At 44.6% G+C, this 18519-nt stretch overlaps 1 protein-coding gene across 1 annotated transcript in view; it reads right to left on the bottom strand.

Moving 5' to 3' along the window:
• AIFM2 (AIF family member 2, ferroptosis suppressor) overlaps positions 1 to 18519 on the bottom strand; it is a 455616-nt gene that overhangs the window by 216998 nt on the left and 220099 nt on the right. Inside the window, exon 7 of the mRNA XM_085603473.1 lies at positions 5604 to 5759. Coding sequence (XP_085459599.1) covers positions 5604 to 5759 — 156 coding nt within the window. The remainder of the gene's footprint in view (positions 1 to 5603; positions 5760 to 18519) is intronic.

Raw genomic sequence — 18519 nt, 5'->3', positions numbered from 1 at the left:
CATCATCACAAGGCTGGGAGATGTCACCTCTCTATCTATTCAGCATCGAGATAGCTGGGGAACCTCTTCTGGATCGTTAGGCCTCCTGGACTCGGGCATGGGCGTCGAGTTCAGAGGTAGGTCTGGAAGATGAATATATTCGCAGTTCCGCAGGGTCTTAGAGTTCTTTTTGGAGACAAAGCCGCAGTCTTTGGAAGTCTTAGGACTTTTTCAAAGCTGATCAGTCCTCTCAGGGTTTTTGGAGGTCGCTGGGCAATGGACATTTAAATACTTTGTCCAGATGAAAAGCTCAGCACAATTGTTGCCGTGGAACGATATGGGTTACTTATGGCGGTGTTTATTGAATTCTCATCATTTAATATTTAGCGAGTCGACACACACATTGTCAAATGTGCATGAATCCATCACCAATCAGCGTTCCGACACAAACAGAACAGGCTTTTCTGTTTGATTCGGAACGCCGAGTAACCCATATTGTTCCATGGCAACAATTGTGCTGAGCTTTTTATCTGGACAAAGTATTTAACGGTCCATAGCTGCTTTTATCTTGAGGGTCTTCAGTCTATTTATGAACTCTCTGACTTGAAGATGGTCTTCTACATGTTATATAAGATAAGACTAAAACATCAACATCTGTAACCCATTTATGTTAAAATTGTTACATAGGAGTAATCATTGTATTTTTGATGATGATTCAATTTTTAAAGAAGGAAAGAAATGGGTTTTCGCAAAAGTGATCGTGAGATAAGATTATTGTGAAGATTATCAATCTCAGTCATTTTTGTTTATGTGAACTGTGTTTTGTACCCTTCTTGCTGCATTATTTATTCACGTAAATTTGTAAAGAAAAAGTATACACCCTCTTGTTATTTTTTTTATACTCTTTTGTGATTTTTGCAATCGATTTCAATTATTCATATATATGAGGTCATTAATCTGGGCTCTCATAATTTGTTTGTTAAAAATAAGGCTTGATTGTGTTTTAAAGAAATCCCTTAAAGGCACTGTTACCTGATACCTATTTCTTGTTACCCAAGCCTCCTGGGGTGTATTGGGTTGCCCACATTTCTCGAGAAGCATGACTGTATTCTAAGGCAACGGCTATGCTAGTAGCTGCATAATGCGCTACTAGGATGTGACTGAGTTTACTTTGTGGTACTACTGGAAGTGCTGCAATAATGAGGAGTGGAGTAACTGTTACAACAGCACCTTTAGCTCACATATATATAACGCGACCATTAGCAGTAATGATCACGCTACAAACTACAAGCACCTGGCCCTCCAATGGAGAACCCAGACCTCAGCAAAACTTCCATTGGTATAGATACCCTAATGGCAAACTGTATCTTTGTTTCTTGACTCTTGTCGTTTCAGAAGTTCTACTTCCTTCATTTATCTGGGAGTACCGAAAAGTTCGGGCCACTGTAGATACAACTTTCTTACTCTGTCCTGACAAAGCGCCCTGGATCTCCCCCTGAGACCACTAAAGCGCAAAACATGTGGACCTGAACATATGCCCACTAGGGACATATAGTTACCCAGCTACCAAGGGACATAATACCCCTTAAAGCAGCACCATACACTTTACATGACAGAGGGACCACCTTAATAAAAATTTATCACTCTCCCTCCAGCCATTTTTTAATACACCTTCTAGGACTTCACTTCCACTTACACCCACACAGCTTCATCAAAAGATCTCCGAAAAAGAGACCCTTCGGGGGACCCATAGGGCATTGCAGCGCCGGCCCGACGAGGAGCACAAGCCCAATGATGACATCCTTCGAGGTGTGTGAAGGCATCCAGATGAGGACACACTGCCCTCCACAATTAGAGTAGCACACAACCAGAGTACCTCTTACTTCCCTTCTTTCGCTCTCTACTTAGGAACGGTGACTCCCTTTTGGTATAAGTTTACCTTCGGGAGCATAACTGTTACAACATCATACATCATTTGCTTATTAATCCGATTTTTCACTTGATTTGACTTGAAAATGATTTAAAAAAATACAAGTATCTTTCATATTTCTTCCTGCTGGGGTACAACTACATTGGAGCTACAGGTATCATGTTCTTGTAGACATGCGTACGATCTGTATTCCACCTGATGAGAAGGTGTATGTTAGATAGTGTATTTCTGAAATAAATTATGAATCGTGGCACAACTCCAGAGGTAGAGCTAAAATGCTGAACTCAAACAAAGAAGAATAACGCTGACCTCAAAATATGTGGCACAAAATAATGACCTGGGCACTGTGGTGGATTTGCCAACTCCCATAGTGAGGGTGGCGATGTCTATGAGAAGGCATGAGAGTCGTCTGCCACACACTCAACAATACCAACAACAAGGTGATGGTTGGAATGCTAGAACTGCCAGCCCAGTTTGTTCCTGCACAAGCAACCCAACACCAGTTTTGACCTGATCGAGTTCATCAGCTGGGTATAGTGGCACAGTGAGCACGGGACCTACATCTGGGCATACCTGTTGCATTTATGGCATCAACTGCAACAACAAAAACAAAGGGATGGATCAAATGCTTGAATCAATCTCAGCCACTGGCAATCGCTCCGGGCAGCATCCCTGTCCATCGTTTTTTACCTACTAGTCACCTCAAGTTTGGACCCAGCCATGTGCAAATCAGTCTTGACCCTGTTCCAATAGGAACCATCCAGCCCTAACTGCCATGCCCGGTCCTCCCTGAACTTTAACACAAATAACCTGTTAGACCTGTCAGCCCTTTGGCTGTTTCCTCCTCATTTTTTTTCCCTTTACCCTCTAATTTTTCTGTCCACTAGTTTTTTTGGGTGTTGACGTAGAGGCTCTGGGTGCCCCATTTTCACTAATTGAGGGTGAGGCGCAAGGTGCTCCTCTAAAATGGAGGGAGGGAGAGAGCTCCACCACAAAATGGTGGCCTAAACTGCCACCTCAGAACCTGGGCCATAGGCTGTCATGAGGGGTTCTAGAACCTTCTGGGCCACTCTGGCCAGTCAGGGCCCAGGCTATAAATAGAGGTGAGGTGCGTCGGCCGTTTTGTGTGGAAGGTGTGAACTGAGGTAGTCAGGAGTGAGGCACCTGAGTGGGGAGGTAGGAGTGCAGAAGGGGGGGAACCGACTGTTCTTAGGGCCTGCTTTTTCACCCCCCTCGGTTGACACTACCCCCCTACCTCGTGACCTAGCCTTGCCTTTTACCTCTGACCCTGGGATCCCGTTAACTGGTTGTGATCCCCGCCTAGCCAGGACCTCTGAGGAGAATTGAGGGAGAGAGTGGCCATCTCCAACCTTGTCCACCATTTCTCTGACTTTGCTGGGGGTCCTCCCTTAGCTGTTCTGCCACTGGCGTGTGGCCTGCCACCTCTCTACCTATCTGCCTTGAGCTGGGGCGTTACTGGGAGAAAAAGGGGGCGCTGTGCGCCAAAGCAATCGCCACCCCTCACGCTGCAGGCCAACCCTTAATTTCTACCCCCCCTGTTAAGGGGGACCCGAAGTACGCTCACCGTTGTGGCCCGGGGTCGAGTAGATCATCCCCTAACCTTCCAGGGGCCCGCGGGGAAGACCGGGGCCCCACCGCGACCAAGGACGTCCACGCAGCGCCGGCCGTCACGAAAAGAGGGCCGCTGAAGGGTATAGCAGGCCGCGCTAGGCCTTGAAGCCGAAGTCAGGGTCACCTGACGGGGGCGGGCTCCTCTACGCCGCCCCCGCCGCTTCAGGATTTGTTCTCTGGGCCGCGCCCCCAAAGCCTTCCCTGCCCCGGACGAATCCGGGAAACTCATCCAGTGAGCGGGAGGGGCTCTAGGAGCCGAGAGCCCTCCCGCCAAAAAGAGACCGGCGCAAGGGCCTAGCTGAGGCCGAAGAATAAGGTAACTTCCCCCCCCCCCGGGGAAGAGGGCGGGAGGCCTACGTAAGGCCCGGAGCACGCCCATCCCCCGGGGTGATTCACCGTCAGATCGTTGGCCCCACATCACCCGAATAGGGCCTGACACCGGCCGAGAGCGGCCATAACTCTGGAGGCATAGTTTGAGGGATAGAGGAGTCGGTACACCCCCGCCGGGTAAGAGGGCTAGGGCCAACTCTACGACCAGACCCCGGCCTCAGACTGTCAGAGCTTAATGTGCCAACTCAGCGCTCCGCTTGCATATCAGGGTTAAGGCCCAAATGAAATGATGGGGGGACCTCTGGCTCTGATATAAGGCCTCATCCAATGCTCGGAGGTAGTGCTTTGATTCAAGGCCCCGATGCCATGCACTGTCTCCCTATTCTAACTCCATGTGCGGTGGAGGTGATGTTGAACGCCGCAGGGAACTGTGATGCCTAGTGCCTCAGGGATTGTTAATGGTTAGCACTGCAAAGATCTGTAAGGTTAGGGCTTATGTCGAAATGCCATAGTATAAGGCGCTATATTTATTGACTCTATTTGAAGAACCATGTCATTGCTATGTGCGGCGTTATATTTATTGACCCTATTTGAAGCACCATGTCAGTGCTATGTGCGGCGCTATATTTATTGACTCTATTTAAAGCACTGTGTCATTGCTATGTGCGGCGCTATATTTATTGACTCTATTTAAAGCACTGTGTCATTGCTATGTGCGGCGCTATATTTATTGACTCTATTTACAGTACTAAGTAATTGCTATGTGCAGCGCTATGATTGATGACTTAATTTAAAACGCTAGTGAATTTGCTGTACTGTCAATCTAGTAACAATGAAATGTTTTGACCCAAATGTGTTATAGGCAAACACTGATTGATTTGATTTTAAAGAAAAGAGAAACAAGATAAAAGGAAGATAAAGCTTTTCTAATTTTTCAAAATCTCTGGTGTGGCGTCATTTTTAGTGGTGGTACGCTAATGTGCTGAAGTGAGTGTGATGCAAGCACGACATGCTACTCTGGAACAAGGCCTTTCCACCTGAGCAAGCTACCGTAGGTCCCTAGGTCCAACATAACCAATGACCAGTTTCAACCTGATTACAGCTCATCAGTGTTGTATAGCTTGGTTCCATTTGCACAGTGAGCAGGGGATCCCCGTCTGGGCATACCCGGCACACTTGGGATGCCAACTGCAACAACAATAAGGTCATAGGTGCAATGCTTGAAATAATCTCAGCCACTTGCAATGGCTCAGTTGATACACTGGGGTGCCGCCAGAACGACTGCAAGTAGCTATGATTAAATTAAGCATTTCATTCATTACCTTGTTGCTGTTGAACGCTCAACAATGTCAGGCTGTTGGAGAAAGAGTGGCCTTGATAAGTAAAACTTGACAGCGGTCGGTTCAGTTTCCTTTTGCATTTAGTGGTGCAGCCCAATTGCTATAAAAAAAAATTCCGGAGTTTCATTTAGCGCAAACTTGACCCTAAGGTAGGAGTTATCAGAGCGCTTTACATGAGCACCAGTTTCGATACAGAGGAACACATTCATTATTGTTCCACACAGGGAGATTAAGTGATTTGTCCAGAATCACAGGATGTTGAGCGTCAGTACCGAGACTCGAACCCGGTTCCCCAGATTTGAGGTCAACCGCTCTAGCCATTAGGCCACATCCTATGTAAGAAACAATATGCCCCAAACAGTATCATATTATAGTGCTGACTATGAACTTACGGAATGCACCACTATATCCAGTAGAGTTGATCTTGATTCCTGTGCAGCTAATGACTAAGTCACCAACAATAATGTCCGGACTCTTGTCCAGCTTCACCTCAATTTTCTCTTGAGTATGGTTCATGGTTAGTTCCTCCAGGTTGCTGACTCTTTGACCTGTAAAGAAATTAAAACACATGTCATGAGCAACGAACACAATACTGTCTAATGGCAAAGAAGTTGTATGAGGAGCATGCATAGGACACTACTGTAATACAATCAGTTAATATTATAAGTAATGTATGACAAATATCAAACCTAATAAAATAAACAATGCCAAAAAGAGATATTGTTTAAAGAGTGGAACTGGAAACAGAACAAAAATAAGACTTAGTTGATCAAAACGTAATTGAAACAAATTGCTGGCCTTTGTCAGGGGGACCTTGGTCGAACCATCAGGTTGGGGGATGTTTGTTGCTACCTTTGTACTGCCTTAGATATTTGGGTTTTCTCTACATGGGTTAATGCTGGGAATGGTCCTTAGGGGTGGAAGGGCCCTGTGATGTTAAATTTTAGTATGTTAATGACAGGCAGAAAGTACTGTTTTACAATTGTATGTTTAACCTTCCTAGAAGGGAGTGGATCAGGCCTTGCAAGCTCAACAAAAAGCGGATCATGAACATTTGAGTCATGCCTGTCCAAGGATCTGCCATTGAGAATACCTCTGCAACTAAACATATCTTCATTATTACATTACTAAACTGTGAGTTTGAAGGCAGACAGCTCTAGGGGCAGGAACCCATTCAGGAAAGTATCTTCATCCACAGCACCATATAATGCAGTACTATTCCAGTGTGGATATGGGTACATGCTCAATGAATACTCACTCCGATGACTTGGAAGTATACTTCAGCATAATTCAACATAAGACAAGTAGGTCTTATCACAGAATCTTTTCTACTCCTAGCAACGGGATACTAATTTACTGTATACTGAGTGGTGTGGTCTTGAGACACCTGCCATACTAAAATATAAAAATCTGGATGCCTTTCTCAAGTCCGAAGACTTTCAAACTTACTGTACTTTAACAGATAGCTCTATCCTAGGGATACAGGAGGGGTTTATTTGGTGGTGCTGTCCCTGTTAATTCTATACATTAGGTTTTGCTTGGGAGAATGTCTATGACTGTGGAGGTACTGCATCCTATGGATTCAGTTGCCCTGGGGTTCCTGGTTTTATGGGCTGTTTTTTATGGAGCACCAGTGAAGACGTTTTTCAGACACATTCTCAGTTTCTCGTGGACTGTTTGCTAAAGCCACTAGATTGCTAAAAATTTTTGCCACCTTGGGGTACCAGGAGCATCTGCTTGAAGTAAGTAAGTAATACTTTATTGCTAGAGTAACAAAAATAATTGCAATTAAAAGATTAGTATTATGAGTAAAAACAATTTCCTAATTCGCCGATGAATGTACAACTGTTGAAAAAAAATGGTTACATGCCGTACTAGAACATTGATACCACATAAACACATCTTTTATCGCAGTCAGTCATTTATCATAAAACTAATAACATATAACAGCGAAATTTCCAGGAATATATAATAAAAACCATAGACATTATTTAACATGGTGCAGATAAGCTTTAAAGTGCCTAAGTGCAAAAGCTGTAAACCTTATGTAACATTGTGCAAATAAACAATAGAGTGCCTCTATGCTTTCATATACTCTTTAGAGCCTGATTACCAAAATTGCCTAAAAACAGAGTCATTGGGTCAAACTGCAAAAATGTTCCCGTGTCAGTAGCCTAAAACAGCACCCTTATATTTTCTAAACCATTAAAATATGCCTTCACAATAGTATTACACCTGTAGATTGATTTAAACCACAGACACCAGCAGTTTTTCAGCAATGGTTAACATTTTTATCATTTGGCAAAGAAAAGAAGTGCCTGGCGAGCTGATCAGACCCCAGGGTTAAAGAATAAGGGTTTTAATAGCACACAACGTGTTGTGAGCAATTAATTTAGTACCCACACAAAATATGTAATAAGGTTTCACATGGCCACCCACATAGTCTATATTCTGTAGTTGGCCATTGTTGTATCCAAGTCAGTATGCCCTCCTTAGTTGGGTATATGTCAAGTATTATTTTAAAAATGTTTCCCACATATGGGCCAAGAAATAGGCATTCAAATTGGGCGGGATTCGCCAGGGCTGATGAGATTAATCACAGACCAAGCATGTGTTTTTGCCACTAAAGCTGCCTAATATACTATACTAGATATAGGCACTGGCGCGCTAGGCTAATTGTCTCTCCCCTCTGCCTACGGTGCCAAGAAATGGAGGGTACCCTTATTCATACGGTGTGTCAGTCCTTGGCGGTTCCTAAGTTCTGGTGGGCTATACATACATGCATGCATGTCAGAGGTTTTGGGATGGGATACCCCAAGTTCATCACGGTTGACCTTGCTCCACATCACTGATGGTATTAGGGTTAGCATATACAAACTGTAGCTATTACTCCTCGGTCTAACACTAGTGAAAAAAGACATAGCCAAGGCATGGAGAGATGCCTCCCCACGTTCAGTGGGAGTATGGAAAAAGGGTCTTGATTTGTGTATGGGGTTGGAACTACCAGTATATAAAGCACGAGGTTGCCCTCAAAAACACTTCAAGATTTGGAAGAGATGGGCGGAGTACCGGGGTCCTTATCTGGAACCCGTCCTAGCTACAACAACAGACTAGCTAAGGACAAAATGATAAATGGTGTGGGATAAATATGATTGTAATTGCTTTTCTGCTTGATCTGGGGGGTTATGTACAGCATGCACTCGAATTTATATCAAATGTATGACACTACTGTTCATTGTTTAGGAAATATGTTTGACTACGTCTGTTTTTCAATTGCTATATTCGAATCAAAAAGCTGACGTCATTAATGTTACTATGTACATTCTACTATTTGGAAACCTGGTCACTCTAGACCAGCTACGGCTGTCGACAATAACATTTGTTGTGAAAAAAAAGCTGCCTTATCATCATTAAGTGAATTAATTTTAATCTTTCGATTTAAAAATTGTTTAAAACTGGGCATTGTCATTCCTGGAAGCCCTGATTGCAGATGAAAGCTCTGAAGGCATGCTAAAATATGGGATCGTCTGGGATCTGTGTAGACAGAGCAAGTTATTTCACACCACCAGTTATTTGCTAAAGAGTCAAGGTCAGATAAAAACAGGGAATACATACACTTCAAAAATGCTTGGAGTAGTCTTTGTATACCTTTGGCTACCACTGCCTTCCCTGCTTTGCCCCCGATAATTGACAAATGCGATGTCTGGGTACATGATTGGCATACGATTACCAGCCAGTAGGAATTGCTCCTCCATATGCATCCCAGTGGTAAAAGGTCTCTGTGCTGGCTGGTCTGATTGACCTTGTTCTGAAGGTGTTTGGGAACACGGATTCTGCCTTTCATGTTCATGGCAAATCTTCCTTTCAGCTGCACTAATCTATTTCCAGACATTCTGGGACTGTTTCTGATGGTCCTGGGTCTTTTTAGTTTTTGAGCTCCATTTTCTGTTGGTCTGTGGCAGTAAGGGGAGAGTTAATTTTCGGACTTCATCTCAGGCATAGCAGCACATCTATATGGTCGAAGGCCCCTGTCTGGGAGGCTCCAGGTTGGTCAGTGTCAGATTATATTGAATGGCATTTGTTCTTCAAACACTTGAAGTATTGTCTTTGGTCACAGGGGGATAAAACATTCTTCAAAGTCAGTTGGATTGGTGATGATATCTGCCTCTAGGTACACGTACAAGTGGTGATCACTGTTGGTTGGGGTCGAGGCTCAAGAAGCATTGATATGGTGATTTTTGTTCCTTCTCTTGGATATGGTTGCATATTCTAGTCTTTAGATTTTGTGGTTCCTGAGGTTACTGAAGTGTTCTGGCTGATGTTAGACCTCCGTCGGCTGATACTTTTGATTATTTTTCTGCCCTACCACGTAGGAGTATTTACTAAGATTGAACTTATTGGTAAAACCGGTCTTTATTAGGTCTCAGGATGCATATCATCATATCCGGTTTGTCCTTCTCCACTACAGTATCCCTGATTAGCAGTGTACAGGTAAAATGTTCTGATTTGTGGTGTTAATGTTTGATGCTGGCTCCAGGTCTGATCCTCTTGTAGGGCTACTCCATTTGAGTGTGGCTATGGTCCCTCCCTGGATTACTGGTTGCTTCATTACACCAATTTACACCTTGCCACGGCTCAGTCCCTGCAGTATGTGTGCAGTGTTTTTTACGTTTGGATTCCCATCTTTCTCCTGCACTGCAATAGGGGTTCTTCGAAGCATCCACTTGTAGTAGTTTTCAATGCTGTTCCTTATTTTTGACTTGAAAAAGAGGTTGGTTCCCACTGCACATGATGTTGATGATGGTGCTTGCTTAGACTCTGCCCTTCACACCATGTTGCTATCCAGAATAGGAAATCCTCCTATGTCTCTGTTGTTGACTATTTTGAACATGAGTGGCTGGGCTGGTTCCGTTAGGGCTCCAAGGGATGCCGGCTGTAGAGTTTCAGCAATTTTCAAGGTCAGTCCTCCTGAAGGCTGTCCAATCACTTCAGTTGACTCTAAAACTTTAGGTTCTGCTACGGGTTGGACATGCTGTCTCCTTTGGTTCAGTAGTTTCTGTGGGAATTTTTTTATTACTCCATGACCCACCTAGGAAGTTTATTCTTGCCCCTTACGTTTTAACTCTTTGGTTCTTAACGTGCTACAGCCCGCTTAGTGTGCTTTTGGTAAAGATTTCCATGTTTCTTCTGCACTGGTTCCAGTTCTAGATGTTTGTAGGCAAGCAACTGGGCCTCCCTGTCCACTTTTGTGACACTTTGGTGTTTCCATACTCCTGAGGCGGCAACATCGGCCATGGGTTCAACAGTTATGTCAGAATTTTGTCCTTGGTGTAATTTTTCTACATTAAAGGTCAATGTGTGTTTGGCATTTATTGGGTTGTTGTTTGTCTTTCAATGTGTTGTTCATGGCTCGACCACTGGTTACTTCTTTGCTATATACTCAGTATGTAATGAATAGAACGAGGAATCAGAAGACTTTGTGGTAATCGTTGGATTACACAGGGTTATCCTCATTACATTAGTTTTCTTTTCCTCACCCATCCACCGGTTGTGGCATATTATCTTTGTACTAAAAGATGTGGCCAACTCCCTTTTGGAGGAAGAAGGTGGGGAGAAGCAGGACCATCACCATGAAATAAACCGAAAGGAAGACTATCAGACTGAATCGAGGGGCTTCATAGGTACTGTGGAGAAACAGAATGTCTTATTATTTCATGAATAGAACAATGAACAGAAAACTAGGTGTAATGAGGGCGATAATCCTATGTAATCTAAACATCACCTTTTTAGCATCCTATGATTTCAGAATTAGCAACTAGCCCTTGCTCTTTCAAGCTAGTATGGCAAAAATGTTGTTTTTCTCATTTCTCCTACTGCTACGCACTCTCCCTTGCAATGTATTTTACACGTTGCTGCTTGTTTGATGTATGGTAGTAGTGAAATTGATATTTCTACATGGGTACTTTTTAATTTGCACAGTGGTCAACATTGCATTTTAGAAAATAGTTCAAATATTGCTGCACAATGTTGAAGGATATTGTGTTTGGTCAGCCTATTACCTCCTAAAAAGTGAAAGATCACAAGGGGGCATGGAGAGATTACCTGTAAGGTGGTTCATTATCTGGGTGTTCTTAAATTCTAAATGGGTAACCTATTAATCTGATCCCGGTTTGTGGAATTCTCTTGCAGTATGAATTCACATTTTCCCATACGTTCTCTGTTTCTGAGCTTAGATGACTTGGACTTTATTTAGAGGTGAACGTTGACTGGAAATTCAATGTAAATCAGCGTAGGACTGATCTGCCCAACTCACAGTTCTCACACCTCATTTCTTGGCAGAGGAAAAGCTGCGTTTCTGATGAAACCCCAGCTGCTTGGTAGCCCACCCTTTATGTTTTAAACTTGTCTTCTTGTGCTGGAATATCTATTAATTAATTATTCAGTTTTTTTTGTCTTGCGTATTTCTTTTTTTAAATGTTTTTTGAGATTTTACTATATCTGCTTTGTAGGCTTTCATTATTCATGCGCAGACTGTGCAACTGGGGCAACAATCATCTGCAGTTTTGCAGAATTTGGAAGGATTCTAAGGAGCCCGTTCCTGTTTGACTGTAACCAAGATTACTGGCTCACTGACGCGTGTGTGGGAAGCTGCTGTGGGCGACACCGCTGCCGATGGGGACTGCAGGTCCCAGAATCTTCCTTGCCACAACACGCCTGGGGCTGGTTACCCGCGTTATTTAAATTGCGCTGTGCTTCCAAGGGCGGGCCCGTCCGTGCCCATCATCACCCAGAGAAGGCTGGTGTTGGGCTACCTCCCGTCCCCCGCTTCTTCAGCGGGGAAAGATCTGGATATTGCCAGCTTCCTTTAATTGTTGCTTGCCTCCTCACTGCTGCCGAATGACGGGCCCTCGGTGCAGGCATTGACGCCAACAGGAATGTGAGAATGGAATTGCTGACTGCTTTGACATTTTTGAGTATAGCAGGTACTTGGAACTTACTGTTTTTTTCTTAAATAGTGGATTTCTGGTGGGCGACATACGGATTGAGGGCCATTATATAACATGGGCAAGAGGAAACGTAGGGCACTTGACAAGGAGTCTTGGAAAAATGGAAAATATTTAAATGGCGCAATGGGTGCATTAAATAAGGAGATTATTAGCACAGAGGCTAAATGGGAGGACACAAGGAAAGTGGTCACTGAGCTAATTGAACATCACCTGAAGTCCGTCATATTACCAACTAAGGAAATGGCCGATGATTTGGTGCAGCTGTGTAGCACCAGTATGGGGCATTTGCCCCCAGATGGTGCTCAGGAGTCAGCTGTTTCATTCCTCTTCACTCATGATACGGGCTATTCTCCTAAAAAGCAGTCCAAGACCAAGCTGAAGGTGCAACAAGTTATTGCAGTCAAAGCTGCCCCTTTACGTAAGGATCTTGATAAGATCAGTGGCCCGAGTCCCAATGAAGAGGGTCTTCTAGCAGGACTAGAAGATAGGCTTCTTCATCACTGTAAAGACCTACCTTTTACCATGGAGCAGCGTTTAGTGTCCATGTTAAATTCAATTAATAACAGACTCTCTGTCATTAAAACTCTGATGAAGTCCTGTGCTGGCCACTTGGATCACATGATTAACACCGAGACTGTATCAACTGGAACTGCCTCAGTTTCTCGCCCGACTGGTAACTCACTGGTGTCTGTCCCTGTGAGGGGGGAGCTCCAAGGACCCAAGGAAACCTTGTTAACCGCCTTTGCCGGACAAAAAGAACTGGGTCAAGAAATTGGTCAAGGAAAGAATGATAGTCTGAGTGGTGCACACGTATTACTCAGCAGTCAAATCCTTCGGCTTGAAGTGCCAAGGGTCTCCTTTATACCTGCCCTCAATCTTCCTCCAGAGCCTGCTCCCTGAATGATGGCCCTGGCAGGAGTCCCCTCCCTTCCTGATAATAAAGGTGAGTCTTGGTAAGAACTTAAAATGCGTCCAGGATATGTTTAACCAACATCAATACCCTGTATCAGAATATGATTATGATAAGGTCGGTAGGATGGGTGGGGAAAGCCAGTTAGACAATTGAGGGAGATTGTGTGGTTTTACATTTTTGGGATCCTGCTCTCATGGGAAAGATAATGCAGGCATGCGGGAGCAAGGAACTTTCACTGACTGCACAAGATGTAATATGATATGTTTTATGTTACATTTATGCATGTATTATTTCTGTTGTAATGTATTTCTCACTGGTTGTGCTTTTATGCCACAGAAATGTTGTGAAATAAACCTCTTATTGATTGATTACTATAATCATCCTTTTAACTCTGTTACTGAAGAAAAAGTTACTAATAAACGTATCCTCATTAGCTTGTCACCCTATGGCTTGGGATAATTTTAATAGAAGGCTACATGAAGATAAATCAACAAATACATGGAGGCCTCCAAGAAAGCTTGCATATGCAGTTTTTAATACTACTAGGCACTACTTCTGCTCAACCAAATAGAGCCTGTAGTGCAAATTATGGCATTTTAATTATTTTCTGAATAGTGTATGATTTAACACCTGTCCTGATTTCACTGTGGGGAGTAAAGCTCTTAATGGGTAGGGCTCTCCGTGCATTTATAGATTAACAACAGGAAGAGTATTCCTTGAAGTTTTTTACTTGCCATTTGACATTGTCACAAATTGATCTGCGTCAGCTGTCTTTTGTATATTTTTTTAAATCTCCTGAAATGGTAAGGTAAGGCTACTAGAGAAAACAAATAGCTTGCTTGCTTTCCTCAGAGTTTTTCGCAGTGGCGTAGCTAGAGTTTTTGCCACCCGGAACGGTCACTGAGCTTGCTGCCCTGTGACAGCCGGTGCAGGTAAGAGCGGGGGGGATTGGGGTAGTCGACAAACGACGCCGAGGGAAAATAAAAAAACAGAAAACCACTTACCTTGCGCTCGCCAAAATTGCTCACCTCACATGAAGTACCACCGTCCCTGAAAAAGTGCTGCACCTTTGATGCATGACCCAGCCCCATGCCCAATCCCCATGAGTGACAAACCCCCACTGTGCATGGCCTTCAACCATGTGCAGTGGGGATTGGAGGCAGGGCCTGGCCTATGGCCAAACCCTACTCCTAAAGGGGAATGGGACAATCAACTCAGCTGCACACAGCCTTTGGCCGCAGACCATGACCTGTGACAGGCCCTGAATCCAACCTCCCATGAAGTGAGCAACCCACCTCTGTGGAGTGGTCAATTCCCTCAGTGCAGGGCCTGGCTGCCATGGGGCACCTAACTTCCTGTGTACAACCTTCGACCATGCGCTGCACAGAGCATTTGGGACACTGCTGCTCTCTTAATTATTTTTTAACTATTATTTTTGGTTCCGTAATACTCCAGCAGTAGTAGTAAAATGTGGGAGTATCTTGTTACTTCACAGGGCCCCATGATGAGCCCCATGGGAGTACCACACACTTTTGGTAAAAACAATTATAAAATAAACAATTATATACTGGTGGGAGGGTGTCACCACATGGACCTGTGGGTCAGGGTGTACTCTACTCACCCTGCTCCCCTACATGCCCTTTATTTTTTTCCTCAGGACTCAGGGACTGAGCCACAGAGTCATGTAATGGCTGACGCAACATTTTCATCAATGCTGTAGACAGTATTTCAGATTCTGCGGTAATGAAAAAGCAACCTTGACCAATAAGGTTCAAGTGTTTTTTGGATTTCAGCCTACAGGTACTCCCAAGGTACTGCGCTACAGAAGTACAGTGGGACCAACTGTCCAGATATCTCTAATTTTATTATGAGGTTTAACCCCTTCATGCCGACACACGCCATCTATCTATCTATCTATCTGGATCAACAAAAAGCTCTTGCGCTTTCAAAGGGCACCCTCGACATTCCTACTTCCGCCTTTTGGCCTCTTTGCAGCCCCGTTACCCATTTTCCAGCAATTGTTACCATGTCCCGACGCGTTTCGAGGCCACTCAGCCTCTTCTTCATGGGGTCTGAATAAGGAAGCAAGTATAGACTCCCCCCTGCACTCAATTGTTTTATTTGAGTAACACCGCCCAGTAGGGAAAGTATTGGATAGCGGAGAGGTAAAAATTACTATTCCCACTGCAGTGAGTGTAACAGTAGGGAAAGTGTTGGATGGCGGAAGGGTAAAAATTACTATTCAAATTACTATTCCCACTGCAGTGAGTGTAACAGTAGCAAAAGTGTTGGATTGCGGAGGGATACAAATTACTATTCCCACTACAGTCAATTAAAAATTAAAAACAAACAAAAGATCAACAACAAAAAATATTTGAAAAACAAAATAAATGTTGAAAAATATATAAATATGAAAAAAACGAAAATACAAATATATTTAATTTTATAAATTTAAAAAAACATATTATAATGTTAAATACATATCACAAATACCTACAAATATGATATAAAATAAAATATAAAATTATTTTTCAAACAAACAAATATTTTTAGTTAGAAATTATTTATAAAAAAAAACATTACATACATTTTTTTATTTACATCATACCCTATAACACCACACAATTCACAACACACATCTAAATTAAAAATAAAATGCACTTCCATAATAAACATAATTAATTTCAATGAAATAAATATTATTAATTAAAAAACAAATTAAAAACTAAAATTAACTTCCCACACTTTAAAGCCTATAAACCCCACAACCCACACCTAAAATTAATTACACAATTACAGTATTGAATTTTCAATCAATTAAATATTAACAACTAATTATTAATTAATGAAAAATAAATTACTTCCCACCCTTTACCCCAATAAACCCCACAACCCGCACCTAAAAATATTTACACAATTTCCATATTTAGTTTTCAATTAAATAATTAATAATAATTAACGAATTATTAATTCATAAAAAATAAATTACTTCTCACCCTTTAACCCTGCAAACCCCACAACCTGCGCCTAAAATTACACAATTTCTATATTTATTTTTCAATGAATTATTAATTAAAAACAAATCAATAAATAATTAAAAATAAATTACTTCCCACAACACGCCACAGACACGCCATCGAACTATGGAACCTCATCAACTCAACAAACCCGGACATCGCCTTCCTCACCGAGACCTGGATGAACCCCTCCTCGGCACCCGACATCGCCATAGCCATCACCGACGGCTACAAAATCATCCGAAAAGACCGCACCAACCGCATCGGAGGAGGCGTCGCCATCGCACACAAAAGCTCCATCCGTATCTCGACCCACATCGACGACTCACTCCCCAATGCCGAACACCTCCACTTCGCGATCCACAGCGACCCCAAGACCACCCTCAGAGGCACCCTCATGTACAGACCACCAGGACCACGCACCAAGTTCAGCGAAGACATCGCAGACTTCATCAACCCTCACGCACTCTCGTCCACCGACTACATCCTCCTAGGGGACCTCAACTTTCACCTGGAGAACCACACCGACAACAACACCACAGCCTTACTGGACAACCTCGCCAACCTAGGACTGAAACAGCTAGTCAACACCCCCACCCACTACGCCGGACACACGCTCGACCCCATCTTCTCCTCCAGCAAACACATCTCCTTCAGCCACACCACCGAACTCACCTGGTCGAACCACAGCTGTGTCCACTTCAGTTTCAAGAAGACCACCATGCACCACCACACCCAGCAACCACCCAGAAGACACTGGAATCGAGTCACCACAGAACAGCTCGCATCGACCCTCTCTCAGAACCAACCCACCAGCACCACTAACCCCAACGAAGCCGCCAACAAACTCACGAGCTGGATCTCAGACTGCGCCAACCTCCTGGCCCCCCTGAAGACCCAAGCTAACACCAACAACCACAAGAAAAACTCTTGGTTCACCACCGACCTCAAGGACTCCAAAAAAGAATGCTGCACCCTCGAGAAGACTTGGCGCCTCAACCAGACCGAGGAGAACATGTCAGCCCTCAAGAACGCCACCCGCCAACACCACCAACGCCTCCGCGCCGCACGAAAATCAGCCTACCAGAACAGACTAGACAACAACGCCCACAACAGCAAGGAACTCTTTGGCATCGTCAAAGAGCTCTCCAACCCCGACGCAGGAAACAACTCCATCCCTCCCTCACAGGACCTCTGCGACTCCCTCGCAGCCTTCTTCCACCACAAAATCACCGACATATACAACAGCTTCACCACTACCACCACGAACCCACCCCCGGAACCCGCCACCGACATCACCACCATCCTCACTTGGAACCCAACCACAACCGAGGAAACCACCCGCGTCATGAACTCGCTCCACTCAGGATCTCCATCCGACCCCTGCCCACACCACATCTACAACAAAGCCGACAACATCATCGCACCCCACCTCCGAGACGTCATCAACGCATCTCTCACCTCCGCCACCTTCCCAGAGAGCTGGAAACACCCAGAGCTCAACGCCCTCTTAAAGAAACCAACAGCAGACCCCACCAAACTCAAAAACTTCCGGCCCATCTCTCTCCTACCGTTCCCCGCCAAAATGATTGAGAAAATCGTCAACGCTCAACTCACCACCGCCTTGGAAACCAACGACTCACTCGACCCCACACAGTTCGGCTTCAGAGCTAACCACAGCACCGAAACCGCCCTCATCGCAGCCACGGACGACATCAGATCCCTGACCGACAAGGGAGAAACCGTGGCCCTCATACTCCTGGACCTCTCTGCAGCCTTCGACACGGTCTGCCACCATACCCTGATACACCGCCTCAGCAACACCGGCATCAGAGGCAAGGCCCTGGAATGGATCATCTCCTTCCTCTCCGGAAGAACTCAGAGAGTCCGCCTCCCCCCCCTTCAGATCTACAGCCACGGAGATCATCTGCGGCGTCCCCCAAGGATCCTCCCTCAGCCCCACCCTCTTCAACATTTACATGACCCCCCTGGCGAACATCGCACGAAAACACGGACTCGACCTCATATCCTACGCCGACGACACCCAGCTCATCTTATCCCTCACCAACAACCCCACCTCAGCAAGGACCAGACTACACGAAGGCATGAAGGAAGTAGCGAACTGGATGACAGACAGCAAGCTGAAACTGAACACAGAGAAGACGGAGGTTCTCATCCTCGGCCCTACACCCTCCGCCTGGGACGACTCCTGGTGGCCTCCCGCCCTAGGCAGCACTCCCCAACCCACCGATCACGCACGCAACCTCGGCTTCATCCTGGACTCATCCCTCTCCATGTCCAGACAGGTCAACTCGGTGACCTCGGCATGCTTCAACACCCTCCGCATGCTCCACAAGATCTTCCGCTGGAT

This window comes from Triturus cristatus, chromosome 1_2, assembly GCF_964204655.1.
Source record: "Triturus cristatus chromosome 1_2, aTriCri1.1, whole genome shotgun sequence".
In the NCBI taxonomy this organism is placed as follows: domain Eukaryota; kingdom Metazoa; phylum Chordata; class Amphibia; order Caudata; family Salamandridae; genus Triturus; species Triturus cristatus.
The sequence above is the reverse complement of the archived record's forward strand: the minus strand, read 5'-3'. Positions and strand labels throughout refer to the sequence as shown.